The sequence below is a fragment of the Aulonocara stuartgranti genome (assembly GCF_965226115.1).
Source record: "Aulonocara stuartgranti genome assembly, chromosome: 1".
Taxonomy (NCBI): domain Eukaryota; kingdom Metazoa; phylum Chordata; class Actinopteri; order Cichliformes; family Cichlidae; genus Aulonocara; species Aulonocara stuartgranti.
In genome coordinates, this window is record NC_138939.1 from 9708190 (window position 1) to 9732257 (window position 24068).

At 40.0% G+C, this 24068-nt stretch overlaps 1 protein-coding gene across 7 annotated transcripts in view; it reads right to left on the bottom strand.

The window, feature by feature from the left end:
* Positions 1 to 24068, bottom strand: part of chd9 (chromodomain helicase DNA binding protein 9) — a 73025-nt gene that overhangs the window by 42316 nt on the left and 6641 nt on the right. For 3 of the 7 annotated variants that reach the window (XM_082542026.1, XM_082542024.1, XM_082542025.1), the window contains exon 3: positions 391 to 803. In XM_082542026.1, the coding sequence (XP_082398152.1) occupies positions 391 to 803 (413 nt within the window). Of the gene's footprint in view, positions 1 to 390; positions 804 to 3067; positions 3242 to 14233; positions 14854 to 18507; positions 18596 to 24068 lie in introns of those variants that run through there. The other 4 variants (XM_082542028.1, XM_082542029.1, XM_082542030.1 and 1 more) reach the window with 4 other exon arrangements.

The following is a 24068-nucleotide window of genomic DNA, read 5'->3' on the forward strand; positions in this document are numbered from 1 at the left end:
ACAATAGCTGACATAAGCTTTCCAATATGTAAGATTTGGTCCTGTAACTTTTCATTTTATATGAATCTCTGTCTCAATGTATTGTTTATCCTATTTACATATTAAAGTGGTGTATATTATTGCTATACAATTTTTTAAAAATCCTAATTTGAATTCTGAAACGCTGAAGCTACGATTTCTTTGTCTTTTGTATATTAAGTATAATGACAGATAGTTAATCAGTGGCACATGTTACTTGCGCATACGGGCTCATGAAATGCCGCTGTTACTAAAGCATGAGTTGAGTTAAAAGACATGAGATCAAAGCGATGCTTAGTGGATTATTTTTTGCCAAAGCAACAGCGCACTGCAGCAGTTTATAGCTGAGCATTAATGGTTGTGACTACATACCCGATCTTGGCCTTCTGCTTGGGCTTGGAGGAGGGTACAATACAAGCTTTTCTGCAGGCCTTCTCCTTGGACCGTGCCTTCCCATTTCCTTTGTGCTCATGATCACGGTGGGCTTTGTACTGCGAAGAAGAGCTGGGGAAGCTCTCTGGGCTCATAACCCTTGGGATGTTTTTCTCCCCTCTTTGCCGAGCCTTTGCAATAGCCTCTGATATTATCCTATTTGCCTTCTCCTGCTTGTCCTGTGGAGTTGAATCCATCTGATGATGCGTCCTCCGTGGAACCCTTTTCTCTGATGAGGAGCTGGATGAAGATGAAGAGGAAGATGAAGAGGATGATGACGAGGATGAGCTGCTCTTCATTGGGGGACTGAGGACCCGTATCTGGCTTCCGGGACCATTAGCGTTCTTTCGAGGCTATGGTCAAAGAGAAAAATAAACAGAAACATAGTGAGCATGGTACTGTAAAAGGTGTGTGATGTCATCGAGCCTTCGAAACAAAAAGCTGCACCTTAGAAAAATCTAGTGATGCAAAGATCTTTAAAAAGAAAAAGCTTAATAACAAAACAAATGTCCAAATACTAGCTTCAAAACACTGACTCACAAAAAATTAATAAAAAATGCAAAACAGGAAAAAAAACAAAAAAAAAACAACAACATCAGCCTTAATTTACATAATGCATATAACAGATTACAAAGCCAATGAGGTACAATGTGGATGTACTGATACAGCCTGCAGCCATTTACAGGTTATGCATTTCTACTTATATAGGTGTGTTGTCACTAGGTTTGGTAACAAACAATTTAAAAAAAAAAAAAAAAAAAAGGAAAAAAAGATATTGTTCAAAACATCTTCCTGTTTTGTAACACCATAAGCATTTATTAAAAAAACAAAACAAAACAAGCCATTAATACCACTGCTTGTATTTATAGCTGCATTCAGCATGTGGATCCACTATAGTCACACAGCTCAGCTAACACAATCGAAATATTGTTTCCTTCATAGAATATCGTGGAAGCACAGTGCGATGCCATTTTACTGTACAGTAAGCAGCTGAATGTAATAAATATGAAACAAGGTCTAAAACAAGGAAGAAACTAAATGTTAAAATCCAGCCTTCTATGAATTCGCAACATACTAGGGTGCATTCGTGTGACGAATGAAAATATCACTCATTCAGAAAAACAGAACCTTCTCAAGGCTGTGTGAAGCACTCCGGCAGCAGAGCTTGTTGCTGTCCCCATCTCAAAAGCTGGGGGTGGGGGGTGGACCTGCCATGCTCTGCATGATGCTCACTTTAACTCTACTCTACTAGTAGACACTGAGCTTGATGAAAGGCCAATGTTTCCTCCAAGAATTCATTTAGATCAAGGGCAGACGACCCTCTGTCTGAACTCTGAAACCATGTGACATCAAAAGTCAACTGAAATTCTTTTGGCTCAAGTAAGCTTTTCAAACGGAGGGTTAAACACTGGTTCAATGTAGCAGGTCACAGTGAGCCTCGCAGACATAAATAATCTAGCCTGCCTGATACATGATAATATGTGCATAATAGATGGCGTGACTGCGGTTATGACTACACAAGCACCCTGTGGTGGGCTTTAAGCCCAGCAGAGAGGGAACCCATAAATGGATGACCTAATCTAAAAATGTGTTGCGTATGCCTACATGGCCCAGGCGCGGCTGGTTGCTTTTTTTCCACACTGCTAGCTAAATAAAGAGAATTAGCTTGAACCTCACTGACAAAGTGGGGGAGGGAACTGAATAACTAGCAATTCATTTGGAAGAAGTGGGGAGAAAAAAATACACACATACACACAAAAGCTGCATTATGATTTTCACGTGTGCCACGCCGCTGAGGCTATTAGGAGGAAATTTACCAGATCATGCTGGAATGTTCTCATTTAAGTTATTGGTGAAAAGAAAGAAAATAGAGAGAGAGAGAGAGAGAGAGAGACAGAGGGAGGAGTAGAAAGTAATGTTTAAGAGCGGAAGAACATGAACGCACATGAAAGAGGTAGGAAAGAGGAAGACTAAATATGAAAACAGGTTTCTATCAGAAAGGCAGCGCAAGGGAGAGAGAGAGAAAAGATAAAATGCACCAAAAGTGAGAGCACTGCAGCTGTGTAATACATCTATAAATAACTGAAATTACAGCCTGCCAGCACTGCAGTGATTTCAATCTCTCTAGCAGCACGCAGTCCCATGAAAACGGCAGGGACTATTACAGCTAATGAAAAGGTAGAGTAAGCTCCATTTGGGCCGGACACCTTTCCCTCGCTCCCACCCTCTCATTTCCACATGTAGTGAGGTCTCTGGTGACTGACAGGCTCAACTCATAGAGGGCACAAACACATGCGCGCACACGCACACACACACACACACACCATACACTGTACATAAACTACAGAACAGGGCAGCAGAATTCAACTGAGAATGAAAAGTGATGTATGATTGGACAGTGGGGATGGGGAAAATACTGTACATCCAGTAAACCATGCTAAGGTCCAGCACAGCAAAGCAAATGAATATAGAGGGAAAGGGGAAAAAAGCAGCAATGAGTTCAAGATGGCGGCAGTGCAGCATGAGCCAGTAGCAGAGGAGGTTGTTCAGTTCCTGCCGGCCCCTCCTCCTCCCCCTTGTCCCTCCTCCCTCCCAGCTCTCAGCACAGCTCACTTACCCTTCCTCTTGGCCTCTTCACTGTAGACATGGTGTTTTTTTTCCCTTCCTCTTTCCTCCCCCTCTCCAACCGGCTAACAAAAGCCTTGCCCTTTCGCTGGGTTTCTTCTCTCTCCGTTGCTCACTCACACTTTCTGTTACAAACACACTCACTCTCTCCTTTTCGTTTGTCTCTCACTCTTCCTTGAGCCGTGTGTCCCCCCCTCCCCTCCCTCACTCCTCGTTTGCCTCCCCTCCTCCTTCCCGGTCAGCTCTTCTCCTCGGGCAGTGCAAGAGCGCCGGATCTGTTCGTCTCCTCCTCCCCCAGCAGGCAGGGCTCAAGAGGAGCGCATGGGAGCTCACTCTCTCTCCTCTCTCTCTCCCACTCGCTCTTTCTCTCTCACCCTCGCCTGTCTCTTCACAGGGTGATGGGGGAGCAGCGCTGTTGGCGGTAGAGGAGGTGCGTGGCAGTCCAGGAAGCTCTCATTCTGCTGCTGTGTGCTGCTTTACTGTCGTCCGGCTTCACCCAAGTCTCCCTCACTCACTCTGTGTGTGTGTGTGTGTCAGAGTTGCCTTCCTCTCTCCTCCCCTCTCATTGATTCCTCTTTTTGCCTGCCTTTCGTGAGTGCACTCAGTGCCTCTCTGAGCCTTCACCCTCTTGTTTCTTGTTCTTTCTTGCTCTTCCCGCTTAGTCGTTTCTCTTTTTGTGCCTCTCCTCGTCTTCTTCACCAGCTGGGATAAGGTAGGTTACTCCTTTTATTACACACAAAAGCCTTTTTTGTGTTATCTTGCTCGCTTGTTTGGCTGATTGTTTTTTCCTCCTTTCTCCCCCACTTATCTTTTTCCTTGTTCTCCCTCGCTGCCCTCCCCTCTCCTTGGCTCGGGCGTGTGTGGCGAGCTCGAGACTCTGGCAGGCAGAGCGACGGAAAATGAAAGCACAAAGCAGCAAAATGCATCAGCATGAATATTAGAGATGTCGTTAAAACCCAGACTCGTTTTTCTCTCCCTCTCTCTCTCTCTCTCTCTTACTCACTCTCTCTCTCTCTCTTTGTAAGGAAGTAGGCCAGCAGATGGTGCTAGCAGTTATTACATTAACTTTCACAACTTAACCCCCAAAGTACTGGATTTCTCCCACGCCACAGATTGTCAACATCGTAGCTTTTCACTTCCTCATATTGGTTACTGATAGTGATATGTTGATTTATAAATAGAACAGCAGATTCCAAGAGAGACAGAAGAACAAACAGAAAAACAAATTTCCAAAGGCTAAAAATTAATTTCTCATACAAACAGAGTATAACAGATTTCAACTTCCTAATTAAATTGGCACACACAGCCTACACTGTCTCCAGCGGTGAATTCAAACACTTTTACCGGGTCAAAGCCAGGTCACCCTGCTACGAGTCTTGGGGGAGGGGTGACCAAGAGTGGAAGCTGGGATGTGTCCAAGACATGGAGCTCTTCCTGTGAACCACAAACTCTTTGAGCTAGAAGGCCTTTCAGGGAACTCCTGACAGCACAATGTAGGGTCCATGGGCACAGCCTGGCACATGGTATTGGGAATTATTTAGACACAGGCTGGCTTGACGCCAGGTACAATACCCCCCAACGACTGGGTTAGGCCTGAGCTACTGACGGACGCCATCAGCTGTTTTTAGTCTGTGTTTACTGTGCAAAACAAGGTAAACCAATATCCTTCCCACACAACACAAAGTCAATTTCAAATGCAGCTGCACACAACACAGTTTGTTGTCTGTCCAGTTCAATTCAAGGAAGGACACACTTTTCATGCCGTTTCTAAAAAAGAAGTTATTCTAATGGCCAAATCTAAGACACCAAGAAACTAAAGGACTAAATGGTTGCATTCATGGGATGAATAATTACCACAATTCAAAACACGAACAGCTTTTGAAACACATGCCATCTGACCGGTCAGGGTGACACAAGCTGCATGGCGGTTGTGAAGACATTAGTAAATAAAACGCAGAGTAAGACATTATCCTAGGAAGCAAGGAGTCAGACTTCCAGGCAGGAACACATCCCATATAGTGTTACTTTATATATAACTTATTATATTATTAAATGCCGATCCTCCTCACATGGGTTGTGAGTTTATGGTGTGAAATGTGTGGGGTAGTGTGTTGAGGTTACAATACAATATGGCTTTACACTCCATGTTGTACACATATTCTAACAGCCTTATTCAAAATCTGTATGTGTGTAAATGGGGGTGTTGTTATAGCAGTGGCTTTAGAAATTCTCACACCATCTCCCTCTGGTTTGCTCTTAAAGCTCTATATTGTCTTTTCTACAGAGATCACAGCCATGTGTGCACAGCAATATTCCTTTCTAAGTGTTTGCAGCAGCGTGCCTTGTATCAACCTGCCAAGTCAGGCCTTGGAGTTTGGACTTTAAAGCAGACCACATGCTTGCTGCGAGCAGAGCAACAGCATTATCTCCAAGCGAAACAAATCTATTGTCAGATAATGTCCACCAGGCTACACTCCCCAAGGATGACTCGACAACACACACACTCACACTCACATTGTAATGAGTTCACAGTCACATATTGCATAGTCATATATTCAATCCACCCTAGACAAACATAAACATAACTAAAAATACAGTCTCCTCACAGTCCTCATTAAACTGCAACAGTGAAAAAATAAAGAAACTTTGTCATTCATTACTTTAACTGCCACAGGTTTACACAAGTATGCAATTTTGTACATCCCACAATGGTTTATCTTCAGGAAAAAAAACATCAAGTATTTGAAGAATAAAATAACCTGGTACAAGCCTCCAGAGAGTCGGAATAATGCCTCATTTAAAACCAGATTCAGTAACTATGTTGCTTTTAATGAAACATTTTTGCTCCATGGTAAATGTTTTTTCTACCCGGACTAGATTTTAAAAAATGAAGGGGAAAAAAAAAAAGTATAGCAGTCAACAACGTACACATGCTTCAACGGTCACATGGCATGAAGCCACAGCTCCTTGGCAACTAGACAGTTAATATGCAAACAAGCCTGGCAGCTCTGTACAAGGGGAGTGGCTTCGTTTTAGGACAGATGAGGGAGGGGAAAGGAAGAGGGGAGGGAAGTAGAGAAGGGGAGGGGAGTAGCAGAGCTGGTAAAAGGAAGCGGGTGGGAAAAAAAAATGTGTGTGCGCATAGAGAAGCAGCGTGGCTGCAGAGGCACAGGTGTCTGTCGCTGAACACTCCATTACTTCCTCATCAAAGGGTCTGTATTAGTGCGCTACTGCTCTCATTTCTTGCCTGAACCACCATGAGAGTCTCCACCAACTCACCATTAAGAAAATGGAGAGCTCAGAGCTAGCAATGCACTGGCTGTAAATGACAAGATGGCTAGCACCCACGAGGCTCTAGAGCCAAAAGCCAGCTGTTACTCTCATATCCCAAAAATTAATTCCTTATCCAGCTCAAATGCAATGACACCAAGTGTCAGTGACAACACTGTGCGGGATGAAAAAAAGGCTGCACTGGAATAGACAATGCACACACTTCACATTTTTAAATGTTATTTAAGAATTAAATTTGAAAAGGTGATTGATAAAACACTACTTCTTTCATATAATGAGGTTTTCACTGGTGAATAAGTTTACTGCCATGTTCTCAAGCTAAAAATAAAATACACACAAAATCAAGGACAGCTATTCTGTAGCGGAGACTTAACTGTGTGATTTTGTTTTGTCTTCAGTGACCAATGCTAGATCCAATCTATCCTTGCCATGATTCTGAATTAGACATGCTATGATGAAAATGGATGGTGTCCTGTTTAACCATTTTTCTTTTTAGCCAAAAAAAGAAAGAAAGTTTAAACAGGCCTCAACAATATAATGATTTATGCATTTCTTGGAAAACAAAGCCAGCCTTCAAAATTTAATGAGAATCAATTCACAATATTCTATTATATCTATCTACTATTTTCATTTCATTTTGTAGCACAGAAGTAGATAGTCCACTTAAGTTGCAAGTGAATGAACACATAAAATCACCTGTAGTGAATTCACCAAATAGTTACCTGCCTTCTTGTGCTAAACGTATGGTCCTGTGATTTGTCCACGTACACTTGCAAACGTACACTTGTGCAGTCCTCCAAAATCCCAACTGCTCATTGCTGGATATGGATGACATGCATTGCATTTAACAGAACAAGTAAGGGAGTGATAGTGGCATTTAACCGGAATGGAAAAAGCACCCCCCAATAAAACTCCAAAGTTAAAGAAATAAAAGTATGAAAGTAGAAACCTAGTTGCAGTGGATTCATTTTGTTGCTTTAAAACACTGTTTCATTTCAGCTCGTTGTATGTTTATAACTTCGCTTTTCTCCGTGGCTGGCTGATGGACCAACAATAGCACAAGCAAGAGTAGCCCACAGACCGGTTTTACCACATACTTCTGATACTGCCCCTATCTAATGATTTCTACAGGTAGATGGGCAGTTTGTAGCTGCCCATAGACATCTAACACACTGCCAATGCACTACAATCCCATGTGCACAATGAAACATGACATGGACCTTTTAACTAGGGAGCTCACAGAGTAAAGACCACTTGATGACTGCTTGAGCTGAACCTGTTATTTGTGTTCTTACCTCCACCTCAGTCTGGAAAAATTCTGGATGACCATGACTGTTTAATTTCAGCCAGGTTGTATGTTTTGAAAGGAGATGGGCAGGTTATTCATTCACCTTCCAAACAGGTGTTCTAGTTTAGAATAACAGAAATTGTTTTGCAAATATTTAAACTTAAAAAACAAACAAAAACAAAACATTGATACCAATGAAAGAGGTTTTGGCTTTCTCCAAAAGAAAAAACAAAACAAACAAACACCAGAACTGCTATTTTTCACAAGGACTTTCTAAGCTGGGTTTAATATACTTAAGATCAAAATGTATTTTTCTTTTTCATATGGTGAAATTTAAGAGGGAAATTGAGAGACCTCACTTAAGTCGCTGCCTGAACTATGTGCCAGTTGTTCTTATATTCTGAGTCACTCCCTAAACATTTAAACCAGGAAGAAGCCAGCTTTGAATATTTTTAATAAACTTTAAATTAGACATAGCGTTTCTCTGTCTTCTGCAAGTGTGAAATGTGTTAAACCATCAAAATGCTTGTAATGTAGGTGTTTTTAAAAAGGTGATGCTGCAGCTAGAAATAACAATTGGTCACATGGGAGTTGTTCAGGCCACTTTCATCTTACTATTAGTTCAAAACATTTAGTATAATACAGATAATTATAATGCTGCATCCACTGGGTTAACCATTCAATAAACCCAACACACCCAAAATAAGTGAATGAGCATGAAAACTGTACTAGCCTAAGGAGAAACAACACTGTCAGCACACTATGCATTGTGTGTGCACATGTATGCATCTGTGAAGATAATTATAGATAACGTGCAAGTAAACCAGGATCTCAAAGCCGAAAAGGACGTTTTCTTTCCTCCATCCTTTAACAAACAAACAGACTGCATGATCTTTACATCAGGGTTATTTCAGTACAAATACAACACTAAATGTACTGGATACAGTTAACTAACTAATAGGTCCAGCAAATTGAAGGACAGGCTTTATAAATGTAATCATGCTACACTCCTTAGAAGCACAACAACAGATCCAACAGGCTTTCATAAAGAAAGACCATATATCCTTGTGTTTGTGCAATGCACTATTTGACTTCTTCCTTTATTTAAACAAGTTTAGCGCTGAAAGACATTCTTAATTCCAACAAAAAGCCTTTTGGGCGCAGATGGGATATAGGTATAGTATGCTGGACGTAATCATCTAGCTATGTCAGTTTTAAACACTAGGGGGTGACTGTGAGGAGACAAAGCAGGAATGTGAGGTATAGAGAAAAGATGTCTACAGCCACCTTATGTGATTCACATCCAAGTATGAGTCCAGAGTAAATGTCAGGCCTTTGTCTAAATTCCACTAACAAAGCAAAAGAGAAAAAAAAGAGGAAATTGATTTTACATTAAACAGTATTGTTTTTAACTCCTGAAGTACTATCAAAAATGGGTAAATATTTGAAACTGTTTCTCTCTTTGACTTACTACCCACTTAACCAAATAAAACGGAAGCACTGTCTGCCCCGCAGCAGTGTTTCTAAAGTTACTAATTAAACTAAAGCCATGTGAATAGCAATAACATCTTTCATTATGCTGATGACTAGATTTAAAATCATATTTTGTTAATTAACATACTGAGTTTTGTGTTTGCTTTGCTTATGATGCTAATTTTCCCAGTGAGTGAACATTTTTAAAAAAATTAACAGCCATGACGTGGGTTTGGGACTTGGTCAGAATACATAGTATGGTCTAGTCTGGGCTCTTTGACAACCAGGGCCAATGACTGAGAAGAGAGAGAGAGCAATTCTAAGTAGGACATTTGCCCCTCTTGCATCTTTAAGTGTCAGCTCAGAGGGCAGACACTCAGTGAGATTTAAGATGATATTTCAAGGACTAGCAGCACTGCTTGCATGCACGAATGAGTAGGAGTCAAAATGAAAGCAAGAGACCATCCATCCAGAGAGGGACAACTCTCACAATTAGTAGCTGACAAACACACTTTACATACCAGCAGCGCAACTAAGGAGCCTCACTTCTGAGTACTGGTTAATATAATTAGTATACTTTATTCTTGACATTCAAAACAAATCTGTGTATGTCTTATCGCACATAAACACCCCCACACACTCGGTCTTATCTTTGTGGAAGTGCTATCTATTTGTATATCACTTTCAAACAGAGGAGAGGACCCTATCCTAGACAGAATATAAAACACAAAGTCAATGTGACAACACCAGTTAGTGAAGTCCTGTCATGAAGGGTCAGTTTTGACTATTGCCATCTTGTTGCTTTGAAACTGGACTTTTCAAGCAAGAAGTGTAACTGACTAAGAAATTGACGGACGGTGCATCATAATTTATATGAACTTCCTCAGTCTTGCTACCCCCTATTTATACATCACAGTTTAAGTGTAGGGAGAGTTTGGAAACTCATCTATTCCCTACAAAAATTAGTTTTTATGTCGAATCAAAAAGCTATTTGAGCTACTTGTATTGTAATATTTTTGATTCACATGCATTCTCCCAAATATATTTCTGTAGAGGGTCTACTGTTAGTCTCAAATGCAAGTAAATTCTTATGCTGCCCAAGATAACTAGCATTGCCTCCCTTGCCTCCAATCCACATAAGCCTCTTTACTTCACTTTAATGTGGAAAAAAAAACCCTACTAACAAGGGATGACATTTTTCAAGGTAAACTCATAACTCTTATTGGTGGTAACTCCATCACTGATCACCACAGCTGGCCAATCAACACTGTTTTCCCCTTCAACTCTGATAAATCCTGAGCTCTGCACTCTTTAAAAACATCTGTAGCCATGGCGTTGATTCATCATTGGAACAAAACTAGAGAATGCAGGAGGACCTCTTTGTCTGTTATCTTGATTTAAATTAAAGCTTAATGTAAAAGTCTGTTTGCAGAGATACTCAGTTATTTCCCCCCTACCTCACTGTAGGGGCCTGTTTGCAAATGAAAGACTCCATAGTGTGGTGCCTTTTGAAGAAGGGAGGAGAGACAGACAAGCTATTTAATACTCATAGCAACAGAATGAACGGAACAAGTTAGAACTTTAAGCATAAAGAAAAAAAAGAAGCAGCAGCAAATTCAATGACTTAAGAGTTTTAACTTTGTAGGTGATATCCACAAATGTACGCCCACTAATTACGGTAGGCTCGTTATGATCATTCAACACCATATATGCACAAATGTCTCCTGCTGGTATAGCCTTACATGTCAGGCTGGAATTAGAAAATAAATCCAATTGTGTCTCTTTATTTTGCTAGCAGTCGAGCTAGTTGGATAGCTTTGCTCTGTGTTTGAGCCACACAGTACACAAACATGGAGATTGGACAGTGCCACCTTTGCATGACTTGTCCCTGCACAAGTGGTTTCACTTACTGGCAATCTCACAGGAGGGCAACAAGACCAATTCAGAAGATTGCCCAACCCTACCATATTCATTCAGTGGAGACCTGTCAATCACAATGTAGGCCCACTCTAAAGGATACCCTGCGTTACTGTACTTTTTCACTATCAACTGAAATGATAAAGTAATAAACATAACAATCATAGATCAACTGAGCAGTAGGGTGGTTTCCATTTTCATTTGTAAACTCCTACTTCTACAAATGGACATCCAGATGAGTTACCTGGTCATGAGAAAGAATGCATGTTAAAGGGATCAGTGTGTCTGTACTTTATATTGATTGATTGATTGATCATACTTTATTCATCCCGAGGGAAATGGTAAATGGTTATGGAGTCCATGGTCCATTCTCAGGGCTATGTGCTCATTCTAAAGTCAAATTTCATGGGACTTTGTTCATGCTGGAAGACTCCACTAAGGCAGAAACAATTTAATATGGGGACCAATCTGAATTGCTCTCTTAAAAATTGTGAAATGGGACATTTGCCTTGGTGGAGGATGTGCTTTGAAAGTGCCCTTCTAGAGGTTTTTTGAGTTAGTGTGTGCTGTGGTTGTTCTGAGTAATGATGTGGTGCTCTCTGAATCAGAGATGGCACAGCAGGTCAGACACCAGGCAGTGAAGTGGAACTGAACTGTGCAAAACAAGCAAGCCGGATGATGCCATTCATTAATGGGAACATCGGTGCAAACTGAAGAGCGGAGCCGAGAGGAGGTCCCTTAGGATGCAACAGAGAGAGAGAGAGAGAGAGAGAGAGAGAGAGAGAGAGAGAGAGAGAGAGAGAGAGAGAGAGAGAGAGAGAGAGAGAGAGAGAGAGAGAGAGAGAGAGACAGAAGGAGAGGGAGGGAGGATGGGAGGGATGAGGTGGAAGAGAACTCAGCAAAGGGCTTACTGCCAGACCTTTACAGCTCCTTCATTATTGAAGCAGTGCAAAGGCAGAGCAGGGCCAGTGCCTGCGTAAGGAGGAACACACATAGAGGCAACCACATACATTCATGCACAAGAAGCACAGTGCAGGTGTGTAGTTAACCTACAGCCTTCAAGATTTGATGAAGTGAGGACTTTTTTTTCCCCCCCCAGCTTTGATTTCTACCTTCTCCTGTGCGCATGGCAGATATCTATGAAACGAAGAGAGCGAGAGTGCAGAGCAGAAGCGTTTTCCCCGCAAAAATGGGAAAAAAAAAAGGAAAAGAATTACCTTAGTTGCATCTTAACTTTATATTAAGATAATGACATTTTAACAGTTAAATCCAAATTATAGATCATTTTTATGACATGTCTCATAAGCTGCAACATAAAACTGAGTTGTTGTTTTTTTTTTCCAAACTAATATGCAATCTGAGCTAAAGGTAAAGAAGGTAAAAGAGCATGGTGAGGTCTAACAAGATCGGGTCGTCACCCCCAAGCCAACTGAGGCATAACGTAATTCACACCTCATCAGGGGTTCCCTGTTGACTAATTTACTAGTCAATTAAACATGAAAGAAAAAATACACTCAAATTGAGAACAATCAAAAAGGAGTGGAAACTGTATCCAAACAAATGTGGTTACACACTGCTCCTGTCGAGTTGCTACGTGCCAATTTACTCATTTTTTTGGTCAAACTACTGCAGTCATCTGCCTTACTTTACCCCTTACTAGTGGTAGGTGGGTGTGTTACATCTTTGAAATGAACCTTATGTGTAAGTTCAATAAGGAAGATGTGTAATCACACATCTGTGTACTACCCGAATGTTTGGAGGCTAGACAGTGCTTTTCATTACTTCCACTTTCCCAAGTTATCAAGCTCACTGCTGACATCACTGGTCTGGACCAATCATCTTTCGGCCCACCATCTTCAAGCCAATCGGCCTCCACTTTGTGCACTTTCACTCAGTGCTCATCAGGCATTCTCCCTCAAATTCAAATTTTATTTGTGTCACACACACACACACACACACACACACACACACACACACAGTATGACATGAGGTGAAATGCTTATAGCTGTGCAATGCCCGACCATTAAATGACAGTAGGTTTACAGTAAGATATACAATGAAATAGGGCTGCACGATTAATCGTTAGAAAATCGCGATCTCGATTCATACTGCACTGCTGGAAATAGTTTGTTTTGATGCACCTGCTGTTTTCTTTGCAAATTTGCATCATAGGATTGTTTTTTTGTTTTTCCTGCAGTATATAAAAATTGCTGTATCTCCAAAATAAAACTATGAAGACACTCAAAATAAATTTCCTGTTGTTGTAAACTATTTTTTGCAATTTTTTTGTATTTAAAGTTTTGAGGGATAAACCTCTTAAATTTCTCCAAGTAGAAATATATGTAAAAAAACAAAAACGATTTTCAATTTTCTTGTAGTTTATTGCACTTTTTTGCAATTAATGTAGTTACTATGGACTTAATGCATACATATTATTAAAATATGGGCTATAACAGTTGTATAGCAACTTGAAATGCTCCCACAAATGGCACTACAACATGTAAAAAAATAATATAAGCTCTGGTGGACTTGGTTCTATAGTAGGTCTTAAAGGGTTAAATAAATATCGTCAAATAATCGAGATCTCAATTTCAGTGAAAATAATCGTGATTATCATTTTTGCCATAATCGAGCAGCCCTACGAGAAAGTGACAGGAGAAAATCCGTTCCGGTCAACCACCCAAACATCAATAACAGGAACCTTATACAGCGCTTCCCTATACACGTCGAACTCCCGCAGGCACAAAGAAATTACGGAGGCTATCACTTATCACCTGACCAAAGATATGGCTCCCATCAACACTGTGCAAAACGAGGGATTTAGGAAAATGATCAACACCCTAGACAAACGCTACACAGTGCCGTCCCGCAACTATTTTTCTATTGTTGCACTACCTGCTCTATACACGCAGCGTCGAGCAATGGTGGAGACGGAATTTCAAGTAGTACAACATTTTGCGGCAACAACAAAACGTGAGACATTTGTTGTTTTTATGTTTATTTATTGTTTTTATGTTCAGTCTCAACTGATACGAAGTTGATGTGCAGTTAATAAGTGCAATAAATATTTATACTGGAAAAGAAAATCGTGAGAGAATCGTGATCTCAATTCTAAGCCAAAAAATCGTGATTCTCATTTTATGCAAAATCGTGCAGCCCTACAATGAAATATACAAATTTACAGGTTACCTTCGTGTAAACCACCAGCTCCTCATCTCTGCCTCTCTCACATTACCAAGAACTTCATCCAAGCCTCCGTCTTCATCACCACCACCAGCATCTAGACTCCAGGGGGTCTTGCCTAAGTCATCACTAGGAATCTGTACAGCTGTGATGGGCCATTAAACGCTAGTTGCCAAATAGCTTAATTCAATCATGACTCGTGTTCAATCCACCCTAATGATCTTTTCTTATTAAACTTAAAGCTAACTGAAGTGAAATCAACAATATATGATTAGTTTAACCAACTAGCATTTCTGGTGCCAACATTTCATCAGTTAGTCAACTAGTCACACATTTCACTAGTCCCTTGTGGGGACTATATTCCTGGCTTTACTTAAATTGACAAATTTGTCCATCTTTTGTACTAGTATGAAATCACCTTAAGTCAAAGACAGACAGCTGTCAGCCACAAATGTCTAGCGGCAGGGACGAGTTATGGCCAGAGAAGAAGCAGCTTCCCTGCTGATACTGTTACAGCTGAACCCCAAAATAAACACAGAAATGCAGGGTTTAAAACACACTTCATTTCATAGTTATTCAGTTTCAAACAGACTGTCAAATTTTCATCAGTAAAGAACAACATTATGAAATGTTTGGCCACAAAATATAAACTAAGGCTCTTCAGGTTTGTTTTCCTGATGCATTATTGAACAAAGTACATGAAACGATAGTTATTTTTGATAAAATTTGTAATTTTAAGACTATTTTTATTTTTTTATTTTTTTTTAATTTTTAATCACAAAATAAAATACAAAAGAGTCCAAAATATTTATAACTGAGTCAGAAATACTAAAATGAAGTATAAATATATTAAAACTATAGTTAGGTAAATTACTTGACCAAATATACTGGTACCATCCATGCTCTTATTCAATGGCAACGAAACAAGTTGTATGAATCATATCAACAGTATTTGTACTATATTTTATTTTTACGTTTTTATTCTTTTCCACTATGATCTCAAAATTGTAATGCAGATTTATGGTGTGTGAAAAACTCTGAAGTTATTTTATGCTATTTGCATTTCTTCTACAAATATTCCACATTTAAATGACAAAAAAATAATTTAGCAGTTTTTAAAGGGAGCAAGTTAAAGCAAGTCTTCAATTATGCTTCTGATTTCAGCTTTATTTAAAAAAATAATCTTGGCTATGGTTGAGTTTAATGTTTTCAGAATGTACTTTACAAAAATGTAAATGTATTTTTTAACATACAATATATGTATTAATTTTACTGGTGTGATCAAACTGGGCTATAGACACTACAGTACAGAATAACCCCCTTACCTCACTCTAAGACTGCAGACTTACTTTCCTAATGTACTTAAAAGTAAAGTGGGAGGTACAGCTTCAGCTTCCAGACCCCTCTTCTGTTGAACCAGTTCCCAGGTTGGATTCAGGAGAGAGAGACACCTACTCTACTTTTAAAATTAGGCTTAAAACGTTCCTTTTTGATAAAAGTTAGGGCTGGATCAAATTACTCTCGATCCTCCCTTAGTTACGCTGCAGTAGGTCTAGGCTACTGGGGACTCCAACTGATGCATTGTTTCTTTTTCACTCACTATGTATTTATACACCACTCTGTATTTAATCATTAGTTATTATTAATCTCTGGCTCTCTTTCACAGTGTGTCTCGTCTTGTCTTCCTCCCCTCATCCCAACCAGCCGCAGCATATGGTCGCCCCTGCCTAAGTTCTGCCGGAGGTTTCTTGCTGTTAAAAGGGAGTTTTTCCCTTCCCATTCTCTCCAAAGTGATTGCTTTAAGGGGGTCAAACAATTGTTGGGGTTTTTTGTTTTCTTTGTGTCTAAGGGAATGGGGTTTTGGGGGCTAACAGGAAGAGAGAAACTGCATAGAGCATGCAAGACTACAGCTCTGCTCGGTCCCAACTCTACATAGTTATGCATCACACAAACAGCAGGTGCTGCTCTCTCAAACCCATTATTTTCAGTGGCTTTCACAGTACAACAAAGAATGACTGGACCTTGTGGTAACTTAAAATGGGCCTTGGGGTGTTGATGAAGCAGCTAAGTATGATTAACTCAGTTGCATCCGCACTTTATATAGCGATATAGCATTGTCCACATAACTGTTTGCATTTGTTAAAACAGGCCCAAGAAAAAAATCCTTGTGCCAAAAAAGTCCACCAGAGGATTAAATGACTACAGGCCTGTCGTGCTAACATCTGTGGCTGTGAAGTCCTTTGAAAGACTTGTGTTAAGCCACCAGAAGGACATTGCACTGGAAGTTCACCTAGCTTCCACCTGTCAGTGGATCATCAGACCATTAGCACCAGCCTCATCCAGAGATGTGTTCTCTCCGCTGCTCTTCTCTCTCTAGACAAATGAGTGCACCTCAGGAGAACCATATGTGAAACTCCTATAGTTTATCAAGGACACCACTGTCATTGGTCTGATCCAGAAATATGATGTGTCAGCATACAGACAGGAAGTGGATCCCCGCAATCTGAAGTGGTCCTCACATATAAACTCTGTCTGAAAGAAGGCCCAGCAGATGTTGTACTTCCTGCAGCTACTCAGGAAGTTCAACTTGCCACTGAAGCTGCTGGTCATGTTCTACACTATCATCATCCAATCTGTCCTATGCATGTCAATCACTGTCTGGTTCAGCTCAGCCACAAAGCAGGACAGGGCCAGACTGGAAAGGACAATCATGTCTGCAGAGAGGATCATTGGTGCTGATGTTCCCTCCATCCAGGACCTGTACAGGTCCAGGGCTAGGAGATGGGCAGAAAACAGCGCTACAGGATGTCATTTACTAAAACATTTGCTTTGACCACAGTTTAGGTAAAAAAAAGATTACACCCCCCCCAAAAAAACAAAAAAACATCTGCAAACGTACAAATAGCAGCTGTTGATATAGCCGGTGTGAAACACCTCCAAACGGCTGGTGTTTGCTAGTTTTGCTGAACAAAAGAGAACAGCTATGATTGAACTGATGGATTGTGTCATTGTCACCAATATGCGATCCACTTTTTTAAATCAGTATCAGATCAGTATTTGGTTCAAATACTTGACTGGCACATGGCTAATATGGTTAAGTGTGGGGTAACTTACTTAACAGATCTCTGTGCATTTTCCTGTTGTTTCTGGATATTTAAAAAACAAAAATTAAATTGAAGCTTGATGAAATGAAATTTTAATGGCTGTTTTTTGTTTTGTTTTCCTTTGGAAGGCCAGCACCTCTTTGATGGTGACCAACATTTTTTGTCATATGCAAGAAAAACCCTGGCTCCATGTGGATTACATTTTGTAGGTTTGCTACAGCATGATCAATATAAAAAAAATATACCCAAAAAGACACAAATAAAAGTCAGATTTTCACATTAAAGGCCCAAAATTAAGGTGACTAAAATACTCTTGTCATTTTTTTAACCTTTGCAAAGCCTGTCTGACAACACTGTAGCCTGACTCACAAAACGGGGAGCAATGATTGATTATGACATACCGGTTTCAACAGTCAACCCTCTTCTGCTAAGGTAAACAGTCAACTGAGTAAGTCAAATGTTGTTAAAAAAATGAAAAACAAAAAACACACACACAAGCATAACACACAATAAAAGTCTCCACTTACAACGTCCATGGCAACTATTTAATGACTTCCTACTGACACAAACCTGTTTGCTGAAGTTACAAATCACTAAGCCAACTGCCGTCTCTCGGGACAATACAATTGACATTTAGTGTGTCAAAGTCAAGCTGTGGTGCAAAAACCACAGACTGGAACAGAATGACAGACTTATGCACTTATTCCAGTCTTATTCACTTTAGATAACTTTCCTTAAGTTTTTAGTCATATTAAGGGTTTGCTCAATTTTCTCACTCATTGTATAGGTGTAAACACAAGGACAAAGGGGTCATTACTCCTCTGCGTCTTTTCTTATTTCATCTGTTGCACCCTATACTGAAATAATTTACAAGTGATTTTTAAGATGTCCCCCTTGAACTGAATCTTTTCATACTCAAGAGACACTGTGGTAGTCCAACCGCCCTTTCTGCCAGTCAAAGGTTAGCGTGAGTTCAAGAAGGTTGCGTCACAACCAAAAAGACATTCCAGTCACATACACACACAAAAAAACCCTTCACATTTTGACCGCTGGGCAAACACTCACCCACCCATCACCCCCAAAAATATTCAAAGCCATTTAATCCCTGGAGAAGGAGGCAAAAGAGAGTAGAAAGGAAAGAAAAGCAGCATAAAAGGGCATACTTTAAATTCAGACCTACTGTGCAGTTGAGGCTGGCAGCGTTCCCACATGCTCCTGACACACTCAATCCAAGTACAACTCCCTCCTCCCTCTCAGTTCTCAGCCCCTCCTCCCACTGAACCCTCCCCTTCCGCTCACAGCAAAGGCCGCCTGACTTCCTGTCTACCTCTGACCCTCAGTTATCCCCCGCCCTCATCTGGCAGGCCTCCAAACAGACAAGACAATCAGAGCGGATGAAGCAGACAGAATGCTTCGTAGAGTGAGCAACCAAGACAGAAAGTGAAAGACAGACAGAAGAAGAAATGCACACATACAAAGCTCTGCGTGTCACACTGGAGCAGGTTATTAGACAAAGTGGAAAGTGTGTGAATAAGACAGGCTATCACCATGTGGGCACAGGTTTCTCCAAGTACAAGTGTGTGTGTGTGGCACATGTCGGTTGTGGGGTGACAAACGGGGTGACGCATGGTGTCATGTTTCAGTACTGATTATGGCATTGCTTGCCCAGTTTGGGTGGCTAGAAGTTACATAAACCCCAGAGAGGTCAGGAAGTACTCAAGCTAGCCTGTCACAGAAACAGCAATCCTTTTTACAAGCATGCATATTCAAAGTTGATGACTGGAAATACAACTCAGAGGAAAAGGCTGGGCAGAGAGGGGAAAGCAGCAATACACCAGCGATATAGAAAGCCAGCGGGGATGTACCTGCTCAGTATCACTGCTGGGGGGCCCCCCAAATGACTACAGCCACCCGGGCAATCAGTGTTCATCAGTCTCACTTCTCTTTTCTATTCAGCATGAAAGCCGTAGCCTCTAGTGTTATGAAAATTACAAACAGTAGAGTGTAGTAGCATGCCAAAGAAAAAATGACAAAGCCATTCATTAACACAACAAAGCTAGCACTCCACACATCCAGGTGCCAAAACAATGACAAATAGGGCCTTATATTTGCCACAACAGAATAAAATGAACTGAAGCTGAAATAACATCACATGGTAAAAACATGACTCCATAAGAAAGAGAGGCTTAATGGCAAAAGTAGTTGTCTTATTTCTTTTTTTATAAACTTGCAGCATCAAAATCCCAGTCCCAATCAAATGTGTAAGACCAAAATATGCAATGTAATGTCATATCGGCCTTATGGACTGTCAGTGAGCTGAGTGCCCAGAAATATTTTGGTTTTGAATGGAAATGGGTCCTCAACACCAAAAGGCAATACATTCAGTATTCAGCCTTTTGTTTGGCAAATATCTGTTTGGCAAATATCTTTCAGTTTGAGTACACTAGGAACAGAAGTTTCAAATAAATGAATTTTCGTTTTTTCCACCCAAATTTAAGCCAGCACACTGGACTGCTCTGAGACGTCTGAAATTAGTCAAGTACAACATTCAACCACTAAAACAATTTCTTCTTTTTGGGTATGCAAGTGAATAACAGTAATTTGGCATCTTAATAAAAAAATAATACTGTGCTTCACTTTTTCCTGCTTTTATATAAAACAGTCCATTTTAAAATAGTGGATAGCAACAATATGTATTAAAACATTTAATTTTGATAAATAGCATTTTGTTAAAAGAGCTTGCACACATACTGGTGAATTAACCACTACAGAAACATAGAAATTTCGTATTTAAGGAATTTGTCAATCTTCTCAGAAGTGGATGCCCAAGTCTCAATGTTTTATCCAGTTTTCTTTCTGATTTTAAATCAGAAAGAAATACTTTTTTTCAATTACTAGTTACTTTTTAGTTTTACTAACTAAAGCACACAAGGTTCACATATTCACATAGTGCTTTTAATACAAACATTTCCTATTACACATATTTACTCCTATGTCTGCATCAAATATGCTGCTTGCAGCCTGTATTACATATATTTACCTTCTTAATATTTTTCTAATATCACAGAATCATCATATCTTCCTTTATAAAATTGGCCGCTCTGCTAATATACACTTATAATGTAGAGCTGTCCTTGTTTGGGACTGGTCATATGCTGCCAACTCTACACCTTTCATGTGAACGTGTTTGTAGTTACATTTGGAAACCTTAGGTTGACTTTTCAAGTTGATAACCACCTTCTTAAGGCCAGATAATGGAAAGATATCCTGGGTAGGCTGAACTTGTTTTGTAGTATAAGCCTTGGCTGACCAACACACACAATGAAGCATTTTCAAGTAAAGCTAAAAAGCTCTAGCTGAGCTTGCTAACTAGTTTAGTCGATAGCTGATTTAAAAACAGGGCTAGACAACATATTGATATTCTTAAAAGAAGAAAAAAAGGGGGGGGTGAAGATAATCATATAACTTATATATCTAAGGAGATATCAATGTTGAGATTTTAAAATCATCTGTCCTTCACAACTAGAATCTCAAAATTCTGAGGACACAGCTGCCCTGTTTCTTTGTACAGTGATAAATAAAGTTAGAAGAAAAAAAAGCAAAAACAAGAGCATGTCCTCGGGGTTGGAAAGGCCACAGTGAATTCAAACCCAGGACCTTCTTGCTGTGAGATGACACGCACCATTGCACCACCTATATAACCAACAATTAATTTTCAATTTGTAGCTCTAAAGGATTACCATACCCTTAAGTCTTTTCTGCAAAAAAGCCTAAGTCAATATGACTTGCAAAAAATAAACAAAGTGATATGTGTGTGTATTTAGCAGACTTTCATTTTGCTTTACTGGGTACACTGCCAACATAGACACCAAACATTCAACAACCTATGACACTGGATAAATGTCATTATTTCAAACATGCCTTTATCAAATCAATTCAAATTTCAGTGGCCAGTGTGACTGCATGGTGGATGAATATAAAATGAGTATTCATTGCAGTCTTCTCTTTGTATTACTCAATACAATTTCCTGACAGCACTAGGGATGTCAGAAGACCGATCCTTACAACACAATTTAATATCAAAATCCTGAAAACGTGATGGTACTTGGTTTTTTTTTGGCATTGTAAGCAGTGTACTGACTGAGGTGGCTACTCTTCCAGAACTGCAGGGGGAGGCACATGGCTACAAGTATTCTAGTCTAGCCTTACCTATTGAAGAAGAAAGAAGCAAAGGCAAAACTAGAAATGGCACAACATATGAAAAATAGTGAGTAGTGTAGTGGTCACAATAGCTCTGTTCTGAATCACTGATGACAAGGGAAGATTCAGCTATAGAAGCACTTTGTGTTTAGAGTAGGGTGGGTTGAGTTGGTGGACCAAGACATTGATTTAATTGATTCACAAAAGCCAATATCCAAACGATGCTCTTTCAGTTTTTGAACAAAGGGACGAAATACTTCCAATTTAGTGAAGACAAGCCTCCAGATTTCTTCAAAGTTTCAATTCACGGTAACGACATCCACAGTATTACCTCTCTAATTTTATCCTGAAATGCTTGTTACTATTTTGTTTAAGACAGCTGAGACTGATATTCTGAAACCAGCTTTACTCCAGATACTAAAATACTTTTCAATGGCTAAAATTAAATGCCTATGCTAACATAATATAACTAACAGTAGTAGGCCAGAACAGCACAGTAAGGTGGTGGTTAGTAGGGCTGGGTATCGTCACTGATTTCTAGAATCGATTCGATTCCGGTTCACAAGGTCCCGAATCGATTCGATCCACGATTCGATCCAATTCGATTCGATTTGAATCTGGGAAATTTTGCCTCAGACGTTCAGAAATATCATAATTCAGATCAGTACATTTACATATTTTTGTATCTATAAAAAGGAAGCTGACACTCGCAAGACTTTATCAAAGGTGTAAGCATCACAGCAGATGCCTTTGTGTCAAAGTAACTGAGGATAAAACACAGAAAAACACCAAGGTGATTTTCCTGGCCTGGGATTTTATAAAATTATTCTGCAGTCGATCAAAAACGAAAGAAAACCATTAATCAACATATGAACATTACCTCTGAAGTTACAGAGGTTTTATTAGAGACACGACTAAGCGTTTTATTGTAGTGAAAGCAAAACAGCAAAAGTCTGAGTGAATTCAAGACAATGTTTATGTGAAGTGTAGTTTGGATCGTCTTTTGTTGCTGGTTTGGTCAATATTGTTTGGAGAGAGATAAAGCTTCAGAATCAGCACAAAAAGGGCATAAGCACAAAGCGTGGACCCGCTGAAACATCAGAATCAGTGAGCTGTTGGCTTTCAGCCCCGACCGTGTCCGTGCCGTCGGGTGAGAAAGGCGACATCTCACTGCTTCTGATCCGTCGGCGGATCTACGCTTTGTGTTTACATCTTTGTGCAGAATCCGTGTACCTGCTCTCATTTACTGTTTTAGCTGTTTGGTGGTTGTTGAAATTTTATGAGGTTTAACCTGAAATTCTGGCTTTTCGGGCGAAATAAATTTATATTACAAAATCGATTCAGGATTTTAATGAATCGATATCACGTTATCCAAGCCAGAATCTATTTTAATCGATAAATCGATTATCAAAACCCACCCCTAGTGGTTAGCACTGCTGCCTCACAGCGTAAAGGACCACACAGTTTGCATGTTCTCCCCTGTGCTTGTGTGGGTTCTCTCAGGGTTCCTCTCACAGTCCAAAGACATGCAATTAGTTGGGTTAAGTTAATTGCAGATAGGTCTGACTATGAGTGTGAATGGTTCTCTGTTTCTCTGTGTACAACCTGACCAGGGTGTACTCTGCCTCTCGCCCTATGGTAGCTGAGATAGGCTCCAGCCACCCCCAAGCAAACAAAGGACTTTGTGTTTAAGTACAACTGAATTTGGCATTGTGAATCTTTTAGTTCTATTGGTATTGGTACCAACTACTAAATTTCTAGTACTGTAAAATCCCCAGTCATCACTAGCTCTAGTTTCATTATTGCTTTTACTACTGGATCAAGATGCTGAGAATTAGAGATGAACCCTCAGAATTTTCCCACGCCTAAAAAAATAAATAATAATGTAGTATGATCTAATTGATTATTTACTCAAATTTGCAACTTAGTGTAGAGATGAAATGACCAGAAGAAAGGTACTTTTTAGTTTACCCATGTTTAAGGAACAAACTAAACAATTACCAAATGACCAAAGAAATGCGAATCATGAGAATCAGCCCACTAGCATGGAATACATGTTGCCAAATTGATTCATGGAAATAAAGCAAGAGTTCTACACATATCTAGTAGTAGCTGAAATACTGCTGTGGTATAATTTTCTGTCACTGTGACAAAATGTGGTACTATTGCTTCTGGAATAGCAGGAACTATTCCAATGTTGTCTTGAGTACATCTGGCAACCGTTTATGTTTGAGGACTGATTTTTGTCAACACTACAGTCGTTCAAAACCAAGTCGAGAAACGTAACAGGTATGTAGCAAAAACCAAAATGGGTGTGGTTCAACCTTTGCTTATGTAATAATGCAGAAATTGCTACCAGGTAGGGTGTACCCAGCCTCTTGCCCTATGACAGCTGGGATCATGGGCTGCCCTTCCACTAAGCGAAAGAGGATAACCAAAGCTATCTCACTGATTTAATGTCAGTATGCTGACAGACATGATATTTGATTTGGTTCCATTGCAAGAAGGTCTGTTGTTTATTTTTAAATTTATTTCAA